Source organism: Moschus berezovskii, chromosome 11, assembly GCF_049115385.1.
Source record: "Moschus berezovskii isolate FMDL1 chromosome 11, NW_MosBer_1.0, whole genome shotgun sequence".
Classification (NCBI taxonomy): domain Eukaryota; kingdom Metazoa; phylum Chordata; class Mammalia; order Artiodactyla; family Moschidae; genus Moschus; species Moschus berezovskii.
Window position 1 is genome coordinate 93,247,321 of NC_142470.1, and position 26,523 is coordinate 93,273,843.

At 40.3% G+C, this 26,523-nt stretch overlaps 1 protein-coding gene across 2 annotated transcripts in view; it reads right to left on the reverse strand.

Moving 5' to 3' along the window:
• Positions 1–23,976, reverse strand: part of TTC27 (tetratricopeptide repeat domain 27) — a 176,963-nt gene extending 152,987 nt beyond the window's left edge. For both annotated transcript variants that reach the window (XM_055399033.2, XM_088841553.1), the window contains exons 1-5: positions 23,700–23,976; positions 22,129–22,306; positions 19,516–19,645; positions 11,401–11,541; positions 7,048–7,150 (exon numbers count right to left, since the gene is read on the reverse strand). In XM_055399033.2, the coding sequence (XP_055255008.2) occupies positions 7,048–7,150; positions 11,401–11,541; positions 19,516–19,645; positions 22,129–22,306; positions 23,700–23,799 (652 nt within the window). In that variant the 5' untranslated portion in view covers positions 23,800–23,976. The remainder of the gene's footprint in view (positions 1–7,047; positions 7,151–11,400; positions 11,542–19,515; positions 19,646–22,128; positions 22,307–23,699) is intronic.
• Positions 23,977–26,523: the final 2,547 nt, after the last annotated feature.

Consider the following 26,523-nt stretch of genomic DNA (forward strand, 5'->3'; position numbering starts at 1 on the left):
TGGTCCCTGTCTCCTGTACAATGTCATGAACCTCCGTCCATAGTTCATCAGGCATTCTATCAGATCTAGTCCCTTAAATCTATTTCTCACTTCCACTGTATAATCATAAGGGATTTGATTTAGGTCATATCTGAATGGTCTAGTGGTTTTCCCTACTTTCTTCAATTTAAGTCTGAATTTGGCAATAAGGAGTTCAGATGGAAAAACAGTGGAAACAGAGTCACACTTTATTTTTTGGGGCTCCAAAATCACTGCGGATGCTGACTGCAACCATGAAATTAAAAGACGCTTACTCCTTGGAAGGAAAGTTATGACCAACCTACATAGTATATTAAAAAGCAGAGACATTACTTTGCCAACAAAGGTCCGTCTAGTCAAGGCTATGGTTTTTCCCATGGTCATGTATGGATGTGAGAGTTGGACTGTGAAGAAAGCTGATCACCGAAGAATTGATGCTTTTGAACTGTGGTGCTGGAGAAGACTCTTGAGAGTCCCTTGGACTGCAAGGAGATCCAACCAGTCCATTTAAAGGAGATCAGTCCTGGGTGTTCATTGGAAGGACTGATGCTAAAGCTGAAACTCCAATACTTTGGCCACCTCATGCGACGAGTTGACTCACTGGAAAAGACTCTGATGCTGGGAAAGGTTGGGGGCGGGAGGAGAAGGGGACGACAGAGAATGGGATGGCTGGATGGCATCACCGACTTGATGGACATGAGTTTGAGTGAACTCCGGGAGTTGGTGATGGACAGGGAGGCCTGGCGTGCTGTGATTCATGGGGTCGCAGAGAGTCGGACACGACTGAACTGAACTGAACTGATCTGAGCCACAGTCAGCTCCTGGTCTTGCTTTTGCTAACTGTATAGAGCTTCTCCATCTTTGGCTGCAAAGAATATAATCAATCTGATTTTGGTGGTGACCATCTGGTGATGTCCATGTGTAGAGTCTTCTCTTGTGTTGTTGAAAGAGGGTGTTTGCTATGACCAGTGCATTCTCCTCGCAAAACTCTATTAGCCTTTGCCCTGCTTCATTCCGTGCTCTGAGGCCAAATTTGCCTGTTACTCCAGGTGTTTCTTGCATTAAGTCTCCATGGCTTATTTATAACTGGAGGTTTGCCCCTCTTAATCCCCTTTATCTATACTGCCCTCCCACCTTCCTTTCCTCTGGAAACCACCTATTTGTTTTCTGTACCTATGAGTTGGTTTTCATTGTTCTGTTTTTTATGTTCCATATGTAAGTGAAATCACACAATTTTTGCCTTTCTCTTATTTATTTCATTTAGCATTATGCCCAAAAGGCCCATCCATATTGTCACGAATAGCAAGGCTTCATTTTTTTTAAATGCCTGTCATTTCCTTCTTTTTGTGCCCTTTTCTTTCTTGTATTTTAGCCTCCATCCCACTGAGTTCAATGATATCCCCAGCAACTACCAGTGACCAGATCACAGCAAGAAATTTTAAAAAAAATTTAATTAATTATCAAATTACACATGAAATACAAAGTCAAAAATAAAACTGAGTATAATTAAAGATTTTCCTAATTTAAAAAAAATGACCTGATGAAATCGGTATGTAAAAATAATCATCCAGGGACTTCCCTGATGTCCAGGGGCTGAGACTTCCATATCCCTAATGCAGGGGGCCTGCGGTTCAATCCCTGGTCAGAGAACTAGATCCTACATGCCGCAACTAAGACCTGGTGCAGCAGATAAACAAAACAAACAAACAAAAAATAACAACAATCCAGTACTGCTGTACAAAGAGAAGAAAGGAAGGCCAAGAAAGAGCCTACAAGTCAGGTGCAACCCTTAGACTCGAAGTGACAGTGATGACACCCTTCAGGAACTGCAAGACTGACCATACAGAAGGAAGGATAGACCTACTCTCAAACTGTCTGTTGCTCAACATCAGTGCCATCCAATAAAATTTTCTGTGATGATATTAAATACAGCTGCACTGTCCGAAACGGTAACCATTTACCATCAAGGTGGCTTCTGAGCCCTTGAAATGGGGCTAGTGGAACTGAGACATGGAATTCTTTACTTCTTTTAATTAGCCACATTAGTGGCTAGGGGCTACTACACCGGACAGCACAGCTCTAGATAGCAGTTATGGGCAACAGAAGAGCAGGTTCTGGTTATTTATTTATTTTAATTGGAGGCTAATTACTTTACATTATTGTATTGGTTTTGCCATACATTGACATGAATATGCCCCGGGTGTACATGTGTTTCCCATCTTGAACCCCGCTCCCCAGAACAGCAGGTTTTTTTAAATTTACTGAAAGGAAGCACTCTGTAGCAATTATGGATCCAAACAAGAAAGCCCAAAGAAAGAGGAGATAACTTTTTTTGGTCACAATCTTTCAACAGATCCCAGCATTAAGAAGCCGGCCTACAAAGAAACACATTATTTTACACCTGGAAAAGACTTACAGACCGTCTTTACACAGAAAGAAACTCTTGGTTTGGAAGTAAGACAAGCTCCCTGAAGTCACACAGTGTGTGAGGGACAGAAGAGAAATTGAAAGTCAGATCTTAAAACTCTAGGTTCTGTTAATTATCTTGATTCTGATAATTTCACAAGTACATATGTATATAAAATACCACCAATTCTACACTTTAAATGAGTCTTATTGTAGGTTAACTACACTCCAGAAACACTGCTAAAAAAGGGTGGCACACAAACCCACCACTACGCCTTCCTATGTCAAGTCTTCAGTTCTATCTCAGAGCTGTTGCAAGGAATAAGCTAGTTAATATATTTAAAGACCGAGAACAGTGCTTGGTATGGAGTATGGACTACTGAAATGTGAACTGCATTATAACTATTAGGTATTAGAGTTCTGCCCTACTGACCAGTTTGGAGAAAAGTAATGGAGAGAAGAGTAAGCAGCATTTGGAGTCAGAAACTCCAGGTCATAGTTCTGGTTCGTGGACAATCTCTTTGAGTTTCAATTCTTTGGAAAATGAGTTAGCTGGACAAGATAATCTCTAATGGGTCTTTCCAAACTACAGATTTCAGACACTGACTAGGATAAGAGTTGTAGAAATGGAAAAGAAGGATGGATATGGAACCCTTAGGCAAGAACTGATAAGATTTAAGAACTGGCTAGATACACAGAATGATGAAAAACAGTGAGTCAACCATGAACACAAAGTTTTGAGATTTGGATAACTCAAGTTTAAATAAAAAGATGAAATAAATAAATAAAGCATGTTGACCCAACAGACATACAGTTATCGTTTTAATAAATCTTTAGGTCCTCCATGGTAATGAATAATCATACCCTTCTGGGTCAAAATGTCAAACCACTATATTTAAAATGCATGCTAAAACCAAAATCTCTTCTCATCAGATTATTTTAATGCTATGTTAAAAATGAAATCCTATGGATTCATATGGATAATCAGATACTTGTGATTAGATTATTAGTATATTTAATGACATTCATTCCAAAGTATCCAATTGTTTTTTTTTTAATTTATGCATACATCAGTCACCAAGAAACTAATCTCTTAAACAACTCCTTGGATGTGGAGACAATATAAGCCTAGAGTCACAGAGCTGCCTGGAGATGTTACACTGGAATCTCAGACAAAGTATTTTAGCCTGTTTTCTTTGAACAGTGACTTCCTCATAAGCTCATCTTCAAACACCTAAACCTCAATATTATAACTCATGAGCTATATGGAACATGTTTTCAGTATCAGATGCCTCAATAAGTGATTGTGATTGTGTGCCCTTAAGCAGTACTTCAGAGAATCATGGTTTCATTAGTATGAGATCCAAAAGAGGACCTCAGAGTATGCTGAGGAGCAGGCTTTTCAAGATTCTAACTCTCTCCTTTCATAGATGTGATCAGTCCAGCAAAGTTATGCTGACACTCTAATGGGCTCTATTCCACTACACTGTACTGATCTAACGTTCCTAGACAAAAATATAAAGATCACACTTGCTTATATGTCACAGATTGAAAAAAAAGATCTTGCCAACTTTTTGATGATCGTTCAAGGGCAACATTTCAAATATAATATTCTTCTCTGGATACCAAAAAATATTTCAATTATAACTGAATGCTTGGTCAACATTTGGGTTAAATCCCAGAACATTTTTTAAAATAAAACTGTTTATGAAAATGTTTCAGTTTAAGCCATGTGCAGACTTACTTAGACATAGCCAAAATGGACTAGATAAAATGAAAAATGTCACTGATTAGCCTAGAACAGCAACGTAAAAAGTTCTTAGTTATAAGGCAAAGCAAATGGTATGCTGAAATATACTGCAGAAAGGAACATACCACTTGGGGAATGAGTCACTTACAGTCATAGTTTCCAGATATCTTAGTTAACCCTTTCTGTTTAGAGAACTATATTTTACCTCTTAGAATTCTCTCTACATCATATGGTTCTTACCTTTTAATGTGGTATATTAAGAAGGTATTTTTTTCTTTTAATAATTAAAAGTCATCATTAAGAACATCAGTCACTGAGATGTGGTTAAGGTATAGACATAAATGCAGATTTACATAACATGGGATAAAGGGAAGAGATGTGGCTCTCCCTCTGGCAACTGCATCAAACTTGATTTCCTTTACAATAAGAGAAAGAAAACTCCCAGTGACACCTTGTGTTTTTGTTCATTTACCAATACTCCATAAAAGTATAATGAAGCATATGAAATTGTTTAATATGCTACACAGTTTAATGTAATTACCTTTTTACAAAATTAAATAGTGGCTGAATCCTCATGCCATCTTCTTTCAAATGCTTTCACTATCCTCTGGAAAAATCATCTTTTCTCCCCATTAGAATCAGTAATGCTCAACTCATCCCTGGCTTTCAAAACTTTATCCGCTATCATGAACTAGACATTTATCCCCACTTCTCTTTCTCCCTTATGGAATGTATCTCACTTCATTTTAAAAATATGAAATGAAAAAATAAAAAATAAAAATATGAAATGACATGAATGGGGGGAATACTTAGTCTACACAGCTTTCATTTTACTAAAAATAGAAAGAGGACAATGATGCCAGTAAACTGAGCATCAGGTCTTAATTTTCTCCAAGTCCAACTTCATATTTCATTTGAAAGAGAACTCCACGCCTAGGCAACACTATTATGAGAAGATTCAAGATCCCATATGGTAACTGGGTAAGATTAATTTTCTCATAACTTCTATAATATTTCACTTTTTGAAAAACTCTCGTACAGAAGTTAACTCAGATGAAAACTGCTATCAAGATGGAGGACAGATGGAGACATCTACAATGTCTCCTCTGAAAAGTAAATGTAGAAAAGGCTCAACAGGACTGCCCCAGTGGTCCAAGGCAAGGGATACAGGTTCAATCCCTGGTTCTGGAGGATTCCACGTGCCTCAGGACATCTAAGCCATGCACCACCACAGAAGCCACTGCAATGAGAAGCCTGCACAGCACAAGTAGAGAGTAACCCCCGCTTTCATAGTAAAAAAGACTCAGTGCAGCCAAAAATAAATAATTACAATTTAAAAAGTAAAGGCTCAATAAATGCTAGCTATCACTATTCAACAAATATGCACTAAATATTTATTATTTTTCAGGCATTCTGCTAAGCAGAAACAAGAAAAAATCAGCCCACAAGGAACTCACAATCTAGAATTGCTTAGTCTTCAAAACACAGATGATTCTGTAGCCTATATTTGCTCATAAAAATCTCTTGTAATCCAAATGCATTAAACCAAAGACTTCTACAGGAAAAAGAAATACTGTTTCACAGAGTTCTGTTACTTCATTGCATCATTGTACACCTAGTGAAGTATCACTATATAGAAAAGTAAACTCCTTACATTTAATAAAACAATCTGCTACCACATGTTCAAATATTGTTTTCTATATACAAAGTTCAAGCTCAGAATACATTTTTTTTACATATACAAGTCAGATCTAATTGCCCTTGGTTGTTACACAGTCTTACATAACCTGAAATCCTGAACAAATATAGACTAAGTCCAAGCATTTCCTCCCAAAATGCTTCCCGAGGACTTTCCTGGTGGCTCAGCAAAGAATACACCTATCAGCGCAGGAGACGTAGATTCGATCCCTGATTTGGAAAGATTCCACATGCAGAGGAACAACTAAGCCCGGTGCCACAACCACTGAGCCTGTGCTCTAGAGCCCGCAAACCGCAACTACTGAAGCCGACCGGCCCCAGAGCCCGTGCTCCACAAGAGAAGTCACCGCAATGAGAAGCCTGTGCACAACTGAAGAGTAGCCCCAACTCGCCGCAACTAAAAGTCCAAGCGGCAATGAAGACCCAGCTCAGCCATAAACAAACGATGCCTCCCTAAAAAGCCTGAGGGTTACTTGCAACAAAGGCATTTACAGGGGCATGTGGTTGGTAAGTATTTGGTAAATTTTACATTTCTATTCTAGGCACATTTCCATATGTATGTTATAAATTACAATGAAAATAATGAAAAAACTACAAAAATGTCTCTCTACCCACTGTCATCCTCACTAAACTTATTTTCTACCAAATATTATTAATTAAAAAAATGAATTATTTCTTCATGTACTCAGAAGGATATAGGATAAATAATTTCCTGTTCTGCATGTAGTTCGGCACAATTTACTCCAGTTCAAATTAGTTAAGGATTATTTTCTTAATAAAGGGAGTTTATATTGGTTTCTAACAAGGTTTCTTACATTAAGAAACCAAGAAAATATTTAAATACCTTTAGGCAATTCGTAATAAAATCAAGGTGAACTACACAGAATAATAAATCACTTGTTTAAGTCTGTATTAATAAATATAAATAACACTGATTTAAGTCTGTATTAATAAATATAAATAACACTGATTGACTTTTTAAAAATTCAAAGACAAAAAAGGAATCCTATAATCTGACATCCTAATAATTTGTGATAGTTCAAATCCAGGAGTGGAGAAGCAACCTCAGACAAAAAGTTACCATATGCTGTCAAGCAATAAATGAAAAAAGAAAGTATTATCCAAGAAAACAGAACAGAGCAACATGCTCAAAGCAGACAAAATATGCAGCATACCTTGATCGATGCAGTCTTCAGCAAGAGCAAAAAGCTCAGGTGAGCGCTCCTCAAGCAACTGCTGGTGAATATTCACACATCTCAACGTCCACCATGGCAAGCTCTAGAAAAAGGGAAAAAGGAAATACCAACGTAAGCTGAAATAAAAGGACCCTTTGGGAAAAAATTTTACATTAACGCAAATCAACTTTTAGAATTTTTTTACATTTGTGAGATTAAATTCACTCTTCAGGAAGTTTCCCCACCCAAGGCTACATCTTCAGTAATAACACCAAATCCACTGCCATGTCTTCCACAAGAACATCATCTCTCCTCCATTCACTCAAAGCCAGTTGGGCTTCCTGACATCATTTTCAACTTCCCATTTCCTCCTTTAAAATGCTTACTGTCATCGCCAGGCTCTGCTACAGAGCTCTAGCACCATGATCCAACATCCACCATCCCGGGAGGCCCCCAACTAGAACCTCCTGTGGGGTGATTCTTCCCCTTGTCTCAACTTCCAGCATGTGTTTTCCACCTTCCTTTGCAAACACACCCCACCATACTCGTGTATTGCATCCTAGTTTTAATTGTTGTCAGCCAGCTAGCCAACAAGATGAGGAACCATGTTTCACTCATCCCTGGATCCTCCTTGAAGCAATGCATGCTGTGCACGCTACAAGGTAAGAAACAGCCTGGGTTCAGATTATTCCCCAAACTAGGAAGACCTCTGCCACACCCTCTTCCACGAAATCTCTTCTCCCAGAGAAGAGATTAGGGCACACACTGGTCTCTCACTTCCCTGAACTTCCACACTGTGCCTAGAAGTTAGCATCACACTGGAGAGCTCATGTTTTTCAAGTGTGTAAGTACCCAGTCCTTACAGTTTGGAGGGTGGAGACCGCATTTTATACATTGTCTTGACTAATGCACAGGCTGACAGCACAGTAGCCTTTTCTCAGTTCTCTGGTGCTCAGTCTTACTTTTCAACACATCCTGATTAAACAACAAGCCGATACAGAAGCATACACAGTGAAGATGAAAGTCTCTCTTCTGCGGCCTGAGCACCATCCCCCTTCCCCAGAAAAATCCATGACAAAGGTTTATGTGTGTTGTGTGTGTGTGTGCAAATAAGAAGTATTAACTATTTCTGATAGGCTCATTAAATTACCAAGTATGATTCATCTAATCATTTAATCATCTAAATTACTTACAACTATGTTACTTTGAATTATATTGCCCAAAGGCAATTTTCTTTCTTTTATAGCAATACCTACTAATTGGAAATCATGCTTACTTACCAAAAGCATTTTCTGTGACTTGAATTTAATTTCTTCATTTGATCAAGGGGTAAAACTGCCTGTTTCCCTTCTAAACTGCTACATACAACTGTTGCAACAATGACAAAATCACAAATGAATTTTGACTCTATGACAAAATCTTTTCTAATTACTAATGTTATTTCCTCAGTCCATGTAAGGAAAGAAAAGGTAGAATTATCTAATAGAAAGAAGTTTCACATCATTTTTAATTTAATTCCCTGAGCTGTTGCCTCATTTTCATTCTTTTCCTATCACTAAGCTAACGAAGTCAGTCTATATTCCAACTATCTGTCCTTATCTGCTGTCAGCAGTAAGTGAGTCAGGTCTGGCAACATATTCTTTCCTTTTCTAGACACGGGAATTAAGACAGATCCAGTCAAACAGATTGCCCTGTTAAAAAAACATACGACTTAAGATGCTCAGCTCTTAAAAATCAGATCTATAAACTAACTCTTTAATCCAAAATCTTGATATGGGAGAAGGGGGAGTGTGAAACAAAGAAAGAAAGCATAATCTATTTTTTTTTACTAGAAAATAAAAATGCCTTTTTCTATCTGTCAAGAATCATTTAATAGAAAATCTGAGGCATTAATGAAAAAGGAAACTTGAAGTCTTGTTTTAGACAGTTCCCAGATCCTGTCTCCTGACTAGAACACTTATTACTTGTTCTGATTGACAAGTCATACCAGTGAATAACCTTCTAGAAGGCAGGGAGCATGAGTGTACTCAAAAGAAACCCAGTAAATGTTTGCCAACTTAAGTCCATTTAATAAATGAGGAAACTGATATTCAGAGTAATTCACTGGCCTAAGGTCACAGAGATGGTAACAGGCTAAGCCAGATAAAGTCCAGTCTGATTCCAAAGCCAAAATTCCTTTTACTCAACATTAACATATTACTAATAATGGTCTATATACTTCACAGACTAGGGGATGGGGAAAAATCCTCTTTTATCGTTTCACAAAAATAAAATCATTTTTAATAAAAAAAATCAACCTGATACATTCCTGCTTAACATGCATGCTGATGAAAGTTTTCCATCAAGAAAACTGTATTACTAACTCACTAATGACCATTAGTCTCACTAGAAAGAAAATGATACCATTTAGCAACCTCAGGTCTTAATGATACTTTCTTTAGGGTCAAGTACTACTCAGTCGATAAGATCATTTAACTCAAATCAACTTGGAAAAAATTTTTTTATTCAAATTAACATCACTAAAAAGATCAAAAATAAGGCCTTATATCTGCTAGTATACACTGAAACCCATTAAGTAAAAACCCTTCTGGTACAACTGATTCCAAACCTTCTGGCTCTCATGAGAATTGCTGAGAGAGTCATGATTTCCTTTTTACCTCTTCTTTGTCTCAACTTAAATGCTCAGGAAAATAGGCCCTTACACAGTACAGACCAAGCCCCCATTTTATCCATAGAAATATTGTTTCTTAAACTTTATCAGCCAACACGTGGAAACTGGGAGATTTCACATAAAATTTAGATTTACTATTTCTGGCAATACAAGGTCTATATGCCTAAGTTGCAACGATCAGGATAGGAATCAGGAAGCTTCAAGCCTGTGGGTCAGAAACAGTCCTCCACCTGTTTTCCTTTAGCCCAAAACCAAGACTGGTTCTTACATTTTTGAAAGAAAGAAAAGAAAACTTTGTGAAATGTGAAAAGTATATGAAATGTAAATTTCAATGTCCATAAATAAAGTTTTATTGGTATACAGTCACACCCATTCACATATTATCTGCAGCTGCTTTCACACTGCAAGGCAGACTGAAGAGTTAGCTGCATGCAGCTGAGAAGACGCAATAGAACCAACACACCTCAAGGACTTCCTTCAATTCTCTCTTGTGGTTTTTATCACCTCCTACTGCATATTTGAACTGTGGTGTTGGAGAAGACTCTTGAGAGTCCCTTATACTGCAAGGAGATCCAACCAGTCCATCCTAAAGGAGATCAGTCCTGGGTGTTCATTGGAAGGACTGATGCTGAAGCTGAAACTCCAATACTTTGGCCACTTCATGCGAAGAGTTGAATCATTGGAAAAGACCCTGACGCTGGGAGGGACTGAAGGCAGAAGGAGAAGGGGACGACAGAGGATGAGATGGCTGGATGGCATCACCAACTCGATGGACATGAGTCTGGGTAAACTCTGGGAGTTGGTGATGGACAGGGAGGCCTGGTGTGCTGCAATTCATGGGGTCACAAAGAGTTGGACACAACTAAGCAACTGACCCTTAAGAGTCCCTTGGACTGCAAGGAGATCCAACCAGTCCATTCTAAAGGAGGTCGATCCTGGGTGTTCATTGGAAGGACTGATGCTAAAGCTGAAACTCCAATACTTCAGCCACCTCATGTGAAGAGTTGACTCAGTGGAAAAGACTCTGAAGCTGGGAAGGATTGGGGGCGGGAGGAGAAGGGGACGACAGAGAATGAGATGGCTGGATGGCATCACTGACTCGATGGACATGAGTTTGAGTGAACTTCGGGAGTTGGTGATGGACAGGGAGGCCTGGTGTGCTGTGATTCATGGAGTCGCAAAGCGTCAGTCATGACTGAGCGACTGAACTGAAGCAACTGCACTGAATTGCATATTAGCTTTTCTCACTAATTTATATGTAACCTAGAGAAACCATACAATGGGTATTGAACAAATGCTCTACTAAACCCAACCCAAATATCAATCAACGCAGGACATGAGCCAAGAAGTGTAAGTCCTATGCTTGCTTCTGGCTACTGCTCATTATCCTTACATGAAATTCATAAAAGACTGTGATGGATGCTTCTAAACCCACTTTTAAGGTTCAGAGAATGAATACTTACACACATGCATACATACATACAAACATATATACAATTCTATCAAAGAGACAATGTTTCATTTTATACTAATCTCATTAGGGGAGATAAAATTAAATACCTAAGGGAGACTTAGAAAATAAATATACCAAGACATTGTCAGCATCACACCTAAAGTCTAATGCTAATCAGCACAAAAGCCACACCTGGGTCTGAATCTCCTGGCTCGTTTTCTTTCCTTACCTGAATAGCTGTCAGTTTATGTCTTATATTCACTAAGATAATTCTTGCTAATAACAGCAGGATAGGCTTCGTGGTCAGGCTGTAGATTGATTCACCATCTAGAACAAGCAGACTCAGAACAAATGCATCCAGTCCTTTGAGCTGGAAAAAAAATTAAGATCAAATAATTCAGAAAAAAATTAACCTTTGTATGTCTTATATTTTCCAGTTAATCAGCTCTGAAACACAATCATTAATCTATTACACAGCAACTGGCACTGGACCAAGTCCTAATATTATAAATGCCTTTCAGTTCAGTTCAGTTCAGTTCAGTCGCTCAGTCGTGTCCAACTCTCCGGGACCCCATGAATCACAGCACGCCAGGCCTCCCTGTCCATCACCAACTCCCGGAGTACACTCAAACTCACGTCCACAGAGTCGGTGATGCCATCCAGCCATCTCATTCTCTGTTGTCCCCTTCTCCTCCCGCCCCCAACCTTTCCCAGCATCAGAGTCTTTTCCAGTGAGTCAACTCGTCGCATGAGGTGACCAAAGTATTGCAGCTTCAGCTTTAGCATCAGTCCCTCCAATGAACATCCAGGACTGATTTCCTCTAGAATGGACTGGGTGGATCTCCTTGCAGTATAAGGGACTCTCAAGAGTCTTCTCCAACACCACAGTTCAAAAGCATCGATTCTTCGGCGATCAGCTTTCTTCACAGTCCAACTCTCACATCCATACATGACCACGGGAAAAACCATTGCCTTGACTAGACAGACCTTGGTTGGCAAAGTAATGTCTCTGCTTTTTAAAATACTATCAAGGTTGGTCATAACTTTCCTTCCAAGGAGCAAGCATCTTTTAATTTCATGGCTGCCTTTAGAGATCTACAATTCCAGCCTGCCCTGACCAAAGACCACCCATCTGCTTATACTTTAGAGAAACAGAACAATCAAGAAAATGCTACTGTTGAAGAGGCACCATTATCTTACAGATTTACTTACAACAAAGTGTTTTCTCAGTAAAGCCATCCCTATGTGAAAGTATTCATATTAAACACCTACGTTTCATATATGCTTCACCAGTCAGCTAATGTCATTATAAACCACAGCTGCCCCTTAATTACCATCAGGCCAAAGAACAACAAAGTCTTACATATCAGATGCTGAGCAGGAATACAATCACGGATCGACATGAACAGAGGCTGCCCAAAAGGGAGGTCTCTGAAAAATCCATTTCTCAACCGAACAGATTTTCTACACTGGACCAGACACTCATGTTTTTAAAATGTGGGCTGAATAATTTTGACAGCTGCCACAAAATCAGCAGCAGGAATGCTCAACATCAGGAACACAGGCTCTAAGTCACCGACACAGGATGGAGTCCTTTTACTGTTTATTAGTTTGTGGGCATAGGCAGATTTCTTTTAGTTGAGCCTCAGTTTCCTCAATTATAAAATCAAATAACAGAACCTACACCTCACACGGTTCTTGTAACGATTAAACAATCCAACTGATGCCAGTGCCAGGCTCAACGTTTTATAAAAACATTCAATAAAGGTACGAAAGGAACAGCCCCTTCATCATCACTGAAAAGTGTACTTGAGGAATAAAGACATTGCAAATGACCACCGGCAAACCATCAATAAAGCTTACTGTTAACCCACATGGAGGGCAGAATGAATTTTTTTTTTTAAAGTTCAATAATCAAGGAACTATTCTGAAGTATTACAACTGCCTCAATCTTAGAAGAAAACAGAACAAAAAAAGTTCAGTCCAAAATCACCCAAAGTTGGTGGCTGAACAGAGATTACAGCCCAGGTTTTCCAACTCCCAAGCCAGTGTTCTTCCTACCATCTCATGCCACCTTCCCCTCAGACCTAGGCTAAGCACAAAGAAGTCCTCCAGGACGGGGCCAGGATCACTTCCAGCCTCCTGACTGGGACAACTGCACGACGGGGGTGTAAGTAACTGAGACACAGACACAGAAGGGGACCTGGCTGGAGAAGAACCTCACCATGAATCCAGTGCGGATACGATGAGTCTAAGGTTCCCTGCGAGACCTCCAGGGGGAGGTACCAATTACACTGGCAAATCTATAAGGACTTGAGAGAAGACCCTGCCTAACATGCCCAAGCTGGACCTGAAGCCTCACCAAATCATCTTGCCTTTTAGGTGGACTTAACAATCTTTATTGCCTAACATCCCAACCAAACTGGTGAACTACAGACATGACTTTAAGAAAAAGAATCCTTTTCTAACCACACTGAGACAAAAAAGACATCTACCTGATGTAGCACAAATTTAGATCACTATCTTCTAATGAAATCCTTAAAGATAACAAACAGATGACTAACAGGGCAACAAACAGAAAATTACACAAAGAGATATTCCGTGATATACTACTTGGATCTCATTTCCTGTGATACTCAAAGTCAGAGGCTGGTTACTAAACCTTCTTCTCTTTAGTTCTCGGAGAATGTCATTAACAGGGCAAATAATAAATAAGTAAAGGAGTGAATGCATGAATAAACAAACAAATTTCTTTTCCCAAACTTATTTTGTGTCATTATTTTCAAAAAATTGAATGCTTTTCTATCTTCTGCTTAAGTGAAGCAGTCTCTGTCTATTTCTGTGATCTAAAACTGATATTCCAACCGAGCTGTAACCATGCTTACAGAGGTTTGGAAAAATGGCTGAATTTTAAAGAGGAATGTTTATATTTTCAACTAAAACAGATAAAATGAAAGTTACAACTGCCTTAGCAACAATTCCTCAGTCAAGAGAGCACAAGACATATAAAAATACTTATTAATCAGGACAGTGAAAAAAAGTCAACATCTGGAAGCCTGAGATACATCTGATATAAAACCAGTTTACTAGAAGATCAACTTTTATGTGTAAGAGGGACCTACTCAAACGTTAACCTGCAGTGCTATTCCCCTGAGGCTGGTTAGACCAGTGGTCACACAACAGTGCTAAAAATGCCAAGGTCATAAGTTGGAGGCAGGGAAAATTAATTTGGCTTTGATGACTATACTCCAAGACCATGAAGTATATTCAAAAATATCTGTCCTCACAAGAACTATGAAACATCAATAAACACAGGAAAATGACAACTGGAAAATACTGATATGCCACTCCGCAATTTAAAAACTTCAACTCCCTCTATCTTCCAAATTCTCAGATTGCTGATAGAGTACAAACTGAATAATTTTCTCCAAGACAACCTGACACAAGTAAGAAGAGCTGAGCACTCATACCCCTAAAGCACAGCAACTCCACTCGTGGATACGTGTCCTCAGCAGAGCTTCCCAACTCAGTCCTAGGAAGCATTCACAAATGAGGTGAAACAGCAGTCCTCTCAGTCCTCAGGGTGCCTGGCTACAGCCCTAGGAAGGGGACGGGCAGTAAAAACAGCCTCCTTCATTTAGCTCATTGCACCAAACATTATCCTTTTTTAAGTCTTGCTGTGCTTGGAAACTCTTACAAATGATTCCCAGAAGATGTATTCCCAACAGCACGGTATATAATATACTACCAAAAACGGAAACATCCCATGTGGCCGTCAAGAGTGGAACAGATATATAAATTGTGGTCCATTCATACAACTGGAATACTATGCAACAGTAAAAATGAATACTTTATAATACCAAAAATATACGTCTAAGCAAAGCAAGTCACAGAACACAATTTATTTCATTTATATAAAGTTCAGTTCAGTCACTCACTCATGTTCAACTCTTTGCAAACCCATGGACTGCAGCATGCCAGGCTTCCCTGTCCATCACCAACTCCCAGAGTTTACTCAAACTCATGGCCTCTGAGTTGGTGATGTCATCCAACTATCTCATCCTCTGTCGTCCCCTTCTCCTCCTGCCCTCAATCTTTCCCAGAATCAGGGTCTTTTTTTTTTTTTTTATTGGAGGCTAATTATTTTACAATATTATATTGGTTGGTTTTGCCATACATTGACATGAATCCGCCCCGGGTGTACATGAGTTCCCCTTCCTGAACCCCCCTCCCACCTCCCGCCTCCCTTTATCCTCCCTCTGGGTCATCCCCACACACCAGCCCCTCAGGGTCTTTTTAAATGAGTCAGCTCTTCGCATCAGATGGCCAAAGTATTGGGAGTTTCAGTTTCAGCATCAATCCTTCCAATGAACACCCAGGACTGGTCTCCTTTAGGATGGACTGATTGGATCTCTTTGCAGTCCAAGGGACTCTCAAGAGTCTTTTCCAACACCACAGTTCAAAAGCATCAATTCTTTGGCACTCAGATGTCTTTATAGTCCAACTCTCACATCCATATTTGACCACCAGAAAAACCATAGCTTTGACAAGATGGACCTTTGTTGGCAAAGTAATGTCTCTGCTTTTTAATAAGTTGTCTAGGTTGGTCATAACTTTCCTTCCAAGGAACAAGCATCTTTTAATTTCATAGCTACAGTCACCATCTACAGTGATTTTGGAGCCCAAAATAAAGTCCATCACTGTTTCCACTGTTTCCCCATCTATTGCCATGAAGTAATGGAGCTACCCCTCGCCTGAGGTCACGGGCGGCAGCCGAGAAGAGCAACCCCACGTCCAAGTAGCAGCGGCTGTGCGGGCGCAGGAGGGTCGAGAGGAGCTACTTCATGTTCAAGGTCAGGAGGGGCAGCCGTGAGGAGATACCCCTCGTCCAAGGTAAGAGAAACCCAAGTAAGACGGTAGGTATTGCGAGAGGGCATCAGAGGGCAGACACACTGAAATCATAATCACAGAAAACTAGTCAATCTGATCCCACGGACCACAACTTGTCTCACTCAATGAAACTAAGCCAAGCTGTGTGGGTCCACCCAAGACGGGCGGGTCATGGTGGAGAGGTCTGACAGAATGTGGTCCACTGGAGAAGGGAATGGCAAACCACTACAGTATTCTTGCCTTGCGAACCCCATGACAATATGAAAAGGCAAAATGATAGGATACTGAAAGAGGAACTCCCCAGGTCGGTAGGTGCCCAATATGCTACTGGAGAAGAGTGGAGAAATAACTCCAGAAAGAATGAAGGGATGGAGCGCTGGAAGGGATTGGGGGCAGGAAGAGAAGGGGATGACAGAGGATGAGACGGCTGGATGGCATCACCGATTTGATGGACATGGGTTTGAGTGAACTCCGGGAGTTGGTGATGGACAGGGAGGCCTGGCGTGCTGCGATTCATGGGGTCGCAAAGAGTCGGACATGACTGAGCGACTGAACTGAACAGAACCAGATACCATGATCTTAGTTTTCTGAATGTTGAGTTTTAAGCCAACTTTTTCACTCTCCTCTTTCATTTCCATCAAGAGGCTCTTTAGTTCTTCACTTTCTGCTATAAGCATGGTGTTATCTGAATATCTGAGGTTATTGATCTTTCTCCCGGCAATCTAGATTCCAGTTTGTGCCTCATCCAGTCCAGCATTTCTCCTGATGTACTCTGCATATAAGTTAAATAAGCTTTACTTATTTATTTATTGACTACGCCAAAGCCTTTGACTGTGTGGATCACAACAAACTGTGGAAAATTCTTCAAGAGATGGGAATACCAGACTACCTGACCTGCCTCCTGAGAAATCTGTATGCAAGTCAAGAAGCAACAGTTAGAACTGGACGTGGAACTACAGACTGGTTCCAAATCGGGAAAGAAGTATGTAAGGCTATATACTGTCACCCTGCTTATCTAACTTATATAAAGTTCAGAAACTGGCAAAACTAAACAATATGTTCTCTGAGGATACATACATACATAAGTGCTAAAACTATGAAGAAAGCAATGGAATGTTAACATCACATTCATGAGCGTTTCATGAGAAAGGGGGCTGGGGATGTCACCAAGAAGCACACACGGGAGACCTTCTAAGGCTTTTCCAACCTTTTCCAAGTCAGAGCTCATGCAGAAGATGCTATGATTTGCGGTGCACACCAGGTAGCTAGAGAAGGCCGCTCAGCCAGACGAGACCAGCTCCAAGGCTCTCCCAGCCCTGGGCCCACAGAGCCACTGCAATGGCAAAGGGGCTCAACACCTAAGCAAGAGCAGTCAGAAAATTCCATTCTCCAAGGCTGGTGCTGTTCCCTCTCTCAAGCCAGGGTGTGGAAACAAAGATGTTTTACTATTTAAACTGCACACGTTTGGTATGCTTTTTTGAGAGTAAGATGTACTTATAATAAAAAGATTAAAATCAAGGTCTTGGTGAAAATTTCCTACGATGTGGCCTGAGCCCCATCTTTTCCTGCTGCCCCAACAGGCTCAAAGAGCACTCTCATACAGCCCTCACAAACACCGTACTCCTCTGTCCTCTAAATTCGTGCTCACGTAACTACATCTGGAATGTATTTCCTCCTCTTCCCCACCGATCCATTTCCCTCGTCACCCTTCAGGTTCTACCTCAAGGTCCACTTTTGACTAAAAGGTCTTCTCAGACAAAATTCACTTTCCTCACATCTCTTTATTCATTTCAATGCTTCTTATAGTTTGACTCTCTCATGTAACCCATTTATGTACTGTCTGAATTGCTATATGACTCCACAGGTGCTTCCACACTAGCCCAGCAGAAAGAGTACTGGAGTTGGACCCAGAAAATGTGGGTTCCAATCCCCCAGCTATAAGGCCTCTGCAAGTTTCTCTTACCACTGTGAGCTTCAGTCTTCTCATCAAAGGATATGTCAAATCGATACAACACAGGGGAATGAAGCACCACTCCAACCACACATCAGTGCTCAGGACAGATTTGCAACCTTGTTTGGTAGGTTTCAAACCCGCACTGTACAGCAACAGAGGCCAGAAACTGTTTCATACACAGTCAAAGAAGTGAGATGTTCCGTATACGTAAACTTATAGATAATCAAAGCATCTCTTTAAGTGCCAAAATCTTGGGGATTTTACTTGTAATCATTTTGGACAAAAACTTTTGTAAGGTATAGATTAAATTCCCTTCTTAGACATAAAATATGGAAGGGCTTTTAACCTTTCAATAATGATTTAGAGCCAGCACTATAAATCTTAGTTATTCTATCACAATATAACATTACAACTCAGTAAACAGACTGTACAGCGGTAACTGCTATGGCTTCAGATTATGACTGCTTTTGCAATTCTCATCAAATTATTAACACTGATTTCTAACAACTCCATTTCCCTTTCATCAGCTATTTCTAATTCTGAGAAACCAGGTAGCAGTGAACAAGTCTCTCTGACTGCGTAAGTTCTGGATGTTAAGGTGCCCTTTTTCCAGGCTGAGTGATCAATAGTTATGCTGCAATTCTCTGAGGTGGCTGGATAATTCAGTTATCATTCTTCTTCTTTCCGTTCCGTTCTGTCGCTCAGTCGTGTCCGACTCTTTGCGACCCCATGGACTGTGGCCTACCAGGCTTCTCCGTCCATGGGATTCTCCAGGCAAGAATACTGGAGTGGGTTACCGTTTCCTTCTCCAGGGGATCTTCCCGACAGGGACTGAACCCCGGTCTCCCGCATTGGAGGCAGACGCTTTAACCTCTGAGCCACCAGGGAAGCCCATTCTTCTTCTTAGGGCATGTCATATTCCCCCAAGCCCTAGGTACTTGTGCTCAAACACAACTGAGTTCAAACTGCAATATCTACTGATGACGTACTGATGCAGGTGAACAACATCATTTACATTCATGGATATTAAGAATCATTATCACCATGGAGCACCGCTGAGCCAGACACTTTAAGTACATACAAATAAGTATATCTGTGACACAAAGGAAACCTCCCCAGGAACTGTTTCAAGCACAGCCGCAAAACTTTTCTGCAACAAAACTAAACAGATCTCCAGACTTTCTACTTCTTCAGAAAATATCTTTGTGTAGCTGTGGTAAAATATGCAGCTGGAGGACTGGTGCAGCTGTCATTCTTTAATAAACAGAGCAGCTAACAGAGCTCCATAAAATGAGGAGCATTTGAAGAGGAGTTTCAGACTGACAAAGGAACTTCTGAATTACATGAAACTCTGATCAATGAACAAGCATTCTTAGTAGGTTCTGTACAAGCCACGAAGTCATGTTTCTCTCTTACCTACTGTTAACTGTGGCTTATAAAGATCCATTTCTAAAGAATAAACACAATAATACCTACATATGACATTTCCAAGAAGCATACCTCATTGAACTGCTGAAACAAAACAGATGGCAAAAAATCCTGAGGGTGTAAATCAACAAGAGGGCCTGTCCAGTTACTCTGAACAAAAAGTTGCAAACTGCTCACACCAAGCAGGAATATCTTCTGTTGTCTGCATATAAGAATAAAGAAATAAACATAAACCATTATGTATAACCACGAATACACTACTATTTCATTTCAGTGTTATTAAGAAAAATGTCAACAGTAAGGTTATCTGAGAGTATTACAAAAAAAATTTTTTTTTTTTTTTAAATCTACACAGTTTAGGTCTGCAAAGTCCAACACAATCACCTTGAGTCACAAATGGTTCTTTACATTAATTCCCAGGTGGTGCTAGTGGTAAAGAATCCACCTGCCAAGGCAGGAGACACCAGAGATGTGGGTTCTATCCGTGGGTCAGGAAGATCCCCTGGAGAAGGAAATGGCAACCCAATATTCTTGCTGGAAAATTCCAGGGATAGAGGAGCCTGGTGGGCTACAGTCCATGGGGCTGCAAAGAGTTGGACACAACTATGTATGCACCCACACACAGATAAAATTTAAAAATTCAGTCACACTATCTACATTTCAAGTATTCAATGGCCAAACCTGGCTACTGGCTCCCATACTGGATGGAGCAGATACAGAGTACCTCCATCATCACAAAACTTCTCTTGCACAGCACTGGTTTAGGACCTGATCAGATACTGAGAACTTTGTCTTGCATTCTATTTAACAGCTCTGACATTGACTGGGTGAAAAGCTGATTTTATACACAAGAACACTGACAATAAAAAGTTGTTTCCAAACATGTTACTGATCTGCACTACAAACTATTAGAACAACAACAATCACATAGATATTCCACTTGAACTATTTCTTCTCAGTCCTGCTTTGGCTGAAGACAGGAGTAAGTAGGTAGACTTACTCTGTGAAGGAGAAAGAATTTTAGGCTTTCCAGGTCACACGTGTTTCTTTTTACCCAACCCTTTTAAAAATGTAAGCATCACTCTTAGACACTTTGGCCTTGACCCACTAGAGATAATCTGACAACCTTTAGATTAAGACACAAGTGAAAGTGAAAGCTGCTCAGCCAGTCCGACTCTTTGTGACTCCAAGAATTCTTAAAGAAGCTTCCTTTTTGCGGTAGGGCCTAGGGAATATTGAAGGAAGAGGAGGACTGCTTTTACTTTTTCTTCAGCATGAAGCTACAGAAATCCCCCTATATTCCCTAGGCCCTATCTCAAAATGGAAGATTCTTTAAGGAAAAAAAAAATCAAACCTACAAGCCTATGGTAATCCAGAATGCTCTGGACACAGCGCAACTGAGAGCAGAGCAAAGAAAGAATAGAGGCTGTTTGTAGTTAGAAGTTTAAGAAACTTGGGGAAACAGGTGTGCAGCAAGATCTTAATGTAAATGTTGTAACTAAAAATCAAAATCCTCAAGGAGAGCTAACAATACAGTTTAATTTTCAAATACCTCAAAATAAGGTAACTGAAATGTCTCCTCTCAGCTCTATGTGACAAGCAGAGTTCTGGTCAACTGGTGTACAATGCATCTGTGTGTATGTGTGTCCTCATGTGCACCACACAAAGCCATGGTAACACACAAACACCTGACAACGAAATAACAGAACGACGCAAGAGGAACGAAAAACCACCAGTAGGCCAGAAAAATAAAAATGAACATTTGTTAAGTCAAATGTCTATAGTAGTATTCTTTTATGAACTCCTAACAGAAAGAGATTACATTTTATTCATCTTTACAACCTCAACACCAAGCACAGCAGTTGATTTGCTGAAGAACTAAAATGAAGTCATTTCTTACAAATTATGATAAAACAAAACTGCATATGTTTTAAAGAAAATTAAAACAACATGGTTGCCAGAGACAGGGGAGAAAAGAAAGGTATATTAACAAACTTACAAGAGTAAAATATAAGCCACTGAAAAAATTAGGTTAACTGCTGTGCAACTATCCCTTATACTGCTGCTGCTGCTGCTGCTAAGTCACGTCAGTCGTGTCCGACTCTGTGTGACCCCATAGACAGCAGCCCACCAGACTCCCGTCCCTGGGATTCTCCAGGCAAAAACACTGGAGTGGGTTGCCATTTCCTTCTCCAATCCCTTATACTAAATACTATTAAATTATATAAACATCAATGGAAGAAGATCAACCAAGGATTCCATTAATAAAAACATTAAGATAACAATCTAAAAATAAAAGTAGTTACAATTCTCACTTAGCAATCTACACATAGCCAGATGGATAGTGTACACTTTCATGTTAAAAGGAAAGGTCTGAAGTCTTAAGTATGGCTAAAACCTATGAGACCTAAGCAATTGGAAGCTCAGTGGTTGGCAGCTACCACCTAATCAAAGTTAGTGTTATATACGAACCTCTGACATTCTACACCACTTCACCTTTTCATTCTCGATGGTCCTCTGGACAGAAGCTATTACATAGATTATTACGTACATCAAGAGTCTTGACTAAACATAAAGCCAGGTTTTTCAAAAACCACAAAAGTCAGTGTGCCTTACACACTGTCAAGACACTACCAAATGTATTCAAAATTCATTTCTCTATGAAAATCTCAAATAAAATTCCACCTTCTGGTTTTGTCCAAATCTGCTGAGTCATCCAGGAATGTTACTATCTGCTTCTCTAGGTAGCTGTCAATCTTTTCTTCAGTTATCGTTGCTGAATTTAAAATACTTTGAGTCAATGAATTTAACAGTATGGCTTTGTAGTTTCCTTCTAGCAACAACTGTAGGAAAGATCCACTCTCTGTAATAGAAAAAACATTGGTACTATAATCAAAAAAACTACTATTTTCATATTGTAAAGGGTAACACTTACCATTTCAGTATGCAAAAATAAGTATGTATCTAGAATGCTTCCTATAAATTAATCACAAAGTACTATGCAAATTCCATCACTTTTCCTAGAATTAGGTGCTCATCCATATCATGGATGAAGGCAGAAGTTAGACCTAGAAAAAATATTCCTCATTAGCAAGGAACATCATCCTTCTGCTGACAATTCAAAAGGAATCCTACTGAGAACAGAAGTTTCCTTAGAACATTTCCTTTTACCATCTGGCTCCCACTACCCCCACCATGAAAGTGAAAGTGATAGTCACTCAGTCCTGTCCCAACTCTTTGCAACCCCATGGACAGCAGCCCACAAGGCTCCTCTATCCATGGAATTCTCCAGGGAATCTTCTGGACCCAGGCATCCAACCCAGGTCTCCTTTATTGCTGCCAGAGTCTTTACTGTTTATGAGCCACCAAGGAAGCCCAACCATACTCCCTGGTGAAAAGCTGGTGCACTTATGGTTCCCCTAATATCCAAATGCACATTCCTGCCTCCACACTTTTACACTGGTGATTTCCTCCTGGGGAACTCTTTTCCACTTACTAGTCTTACTCTTGAATCAAAAATCAGGCCAAGTTTGATTTCTTCCTTAAGACTTCCACACTCACACTTCAGAAACTACCTCTCTGCTGAAGCACCTATTGTGTATAACACCCAAACACAGGTGTGTGCGTACACACACACACCCCACTTATACATATATATTGTGTTAAACTCACACACACACACACACTGTCCTAAATTGATATTTCTCTTTGGGTCCAGCTTAAACCCCACAACAACGTGTACCTATAACCCTGTAGTAAATGTGCCTTTTAACTCTTTATTTCTCTGGTAAATGTGCTTTGCTTACAAGATTACATCTTTGCTGCCTCATTTCAGTTGTTGTACTTAGCAGCTGTGAGACCTTGAATAAATTACTTAACCAATCGGTACTTAAATGTCTTCATCTGCAAAAAGGGAATAAAAGTACTGTCTACTTTATTTGTCTATTATAAAGATTAAATGACTGAATAAGTGTTAAGAGATTATAAAAATAATTGACATTATTACTGAGGGCTTCCCTGGTAGCTCATACGGTAAAGAATCCCCGGACGGGGAAAAATTTAGGGTGAAGACAAATACAGAACCTGAAGACCACGCCCACCAGGTCAAGGATGCAACAACCTGAAGCCTTAAGAAATCAGGTAGATTTGGGTAGGAAAAAAATACAGGAGGGATGAAAACCCAGCCGCCGCCACCTCTTCTCCCCACAGTCCTCACGTTGGCCTAAGTCCCTCCCTGGCAAGTGCACCCCTCTCACCCAAACTGGCGACTCCCTCCTGCTTCCACTGCTGCCGCTCAGCCTGAGTAGGGAAGCCCCTCAGAACTGCCAGCTCCGGGGTCCACATCACCCCGGACATAGCTGCAGTCTAAAGATTCCCACGAGGGTCACACAGGAGTCGAAAAAAAAGAAAGTGAAAGAGCGACCAAGACGCCGACGACTAGTGGTGACAGTTCCTGTAAATACAAAGCCTAGAACACCATGCGCGGATAGCGGAACAAGGAGGCGGCCATGACAGCAGCGCGGAGAACCCTGGGAAAAAGCACCTGCTTCCGCCTAGGAGACCAATACGAGCCCTTAGTACCGAGCATGCCCAGTGAAGATGCCCCGCCCCAAGCTGGGGAAAGGGGCGGGACTTGGGGCCTTGGTCCCCCCTCAGTCCCGCCCCCAGAGGTGTAGCCTTGAGCTGTGGAAGGAGTGGAGGGCGTGGAGTCATCCTGCACCGCCCACCCAGGAGGCGGGTGGAAGAGGTCAACGTTCCGGTCTTGCCTAGCCGCCGTATAATTGGAAAGACTGCAGCTTTGACTCCTAAACCTCTTTAGGTCAGAACCCTCCAGACTACCTGATGAAAGCCTTAGTCGGTCCTGCCAAAGCACGTGGGCCCTTATTACCAACACTGAGGTACCATTTCAGAGAATTAGAGACCCATCGGAGTGGAGTCCAGTGAATTCCATATAAGAACTCTGTCTGGACTTAACTGGTGATCAAGTGGTTAAGAAACTGACTGCCAATGCAGGGGAACACGGGTACGAGCCCTGGTCTGGGAAGATTCCACATGGCATGGAGCAACTAAGCCCATGCTACTGGAGGCCCTGCTTGACAACAAGCGAAGCCCCCATAATGAAAAGCCCATGCACTACAGCTAGAGAGAAGCCCGTGCTCCCTGCAACTAGAGGAAGGTCCAATCTGTTTACTTTCCCTCTGACATGAGGCTCTACACCCAGGAAAGCTCCTTCTTGTCATAGTGGAACAAAACCCCACTGAAACTAGAAAACCTGACTGTTTAATTAACAGGGAGACTTTCAGAGAAAGATCTTGATCAACAGAAGGAAATGTAAAAAATTAACAAATAGATATTTCAATTAAATAGAGCTCGGAGATAAGAAAGGGGAACTTACACATGACTTGCCATGGTTGTGGATACCAAAATGCAATTTTCTGATGATCCTGAATAAACCTATCTTTGCTGGAAAAACTATCTGGCAGTCTATTTGTTTCTGGCCAACAATGCATTTAAACATTATATACTTCAAATAAAAATACATTTTTATAATCCTTTAGTCAATTAGTGTTAATAGAAGCAGGAAATCTTTGATTACTGTAGTGGGCTGACTAGGTGCCCCAAAGATATCAAGTCTTAATCCCTGTTACCTGATTCGTAAAAAGGATTTTAAAATGAACCCAATGGGTTCAAAGTGCTGTTCTAAGAGATGGCACTTATAAGTGTCCTTATAAGAGAAAGGCAGAGGGAGGTTTTACACACACACAAACACACACAAGAATGATATGTGAAGATGGAAGCAGAGGTTGGAGTAATGGATCCACAAGCCAACAAATGCTGGCAGGCACCAGAAACTGGAAAAGACAAAGAATGGATTCTCACCTAGAGCCTTTAAAGAGAGAGTAGTCCTGCTGACACCTTGATTTTGGACTTACGGTCTTCAGAACTGTGAGTGAATATATTTGTTGCTTTTTTTAAAAAAGTATTTATTTATTTAGTCTGCATCAGGTCTTGCACTGTGGAATCTTTCCCCAGGGCATGTGGGATCTTAGTTCCCCAACCAGGGATCAAAACTGTGTCCCCTGCATTACAAGGTGGATTCTTAACCACAGGCCCACCAGAAAAGTCCCCAGTCATCTGTTGCTTTAAGCTACCAACTTTGTGGTAATTTTCTAGAGCATCTTCAGGAACTAATATAAGTATTAAAACATAATTGATGATTTTATAGAAGTAAAGCAAGATAAATATATTTTATGGAATAAACACATAATGTTAATTATGTATACCTTTATTTCATTACTTATGCAAATATTGCATGCCTGCTAAGTTGCTTCAGTTGTGTCCAGCTCTGCAACACTATGGACTGTAGCCTACCAGGTCCCTCTGTCCATAGTGTTCACCAGGCAAGAATACTGGAGTGGGTTGCCATGCCCTCCTCCAGGGGATCTTCCTGACCCAAGGATCAAACCTTCATCTCTAAGTCTCTTGCATTGGCACGTGGGTTCTTTACCACTAGTGCCACCTTGGAATCCCTCTCCAAACATTACTAGCCTTTCCATTGCCCATTAAGTTATTTTAATTAATTATTCTGATGACTAGCACTTATATAAACATATAGTTTAACACATATTTTTGCTATGAAGATATATTTCTCAAAGAAGTATTATAGAATGTATTTCACAATCCAGTAAATGTTATAGGCAGACTTCTGTGTGATTGTCCTTTTACAGTTTGAAACAAGTTACCTTCCAGTCTTCCTGTCTTCTGAATTCCACTTTTGTATCTGAAGACACTTCTCTTATCCACATGATCAATTTAACATGTACTTTCATGTATTAAGATGGTAATCACTTCACATATGAAAAAAAAGATAGCCACTTTACATAAAAAAACAGACACATATGTTAATGGAACAGAACTGAGAACCAAGAAATAAACCCACATATACAGACAGTTAATTTACAACAGAGGAGCCAAGAAGATACAATAGAGAGGATAGTCTCTTTGATAAATGGTATTGGGAAAGATAGACAGCCACATACAAAACAATGAAACTAGACCACTATCTTACACCACACACAA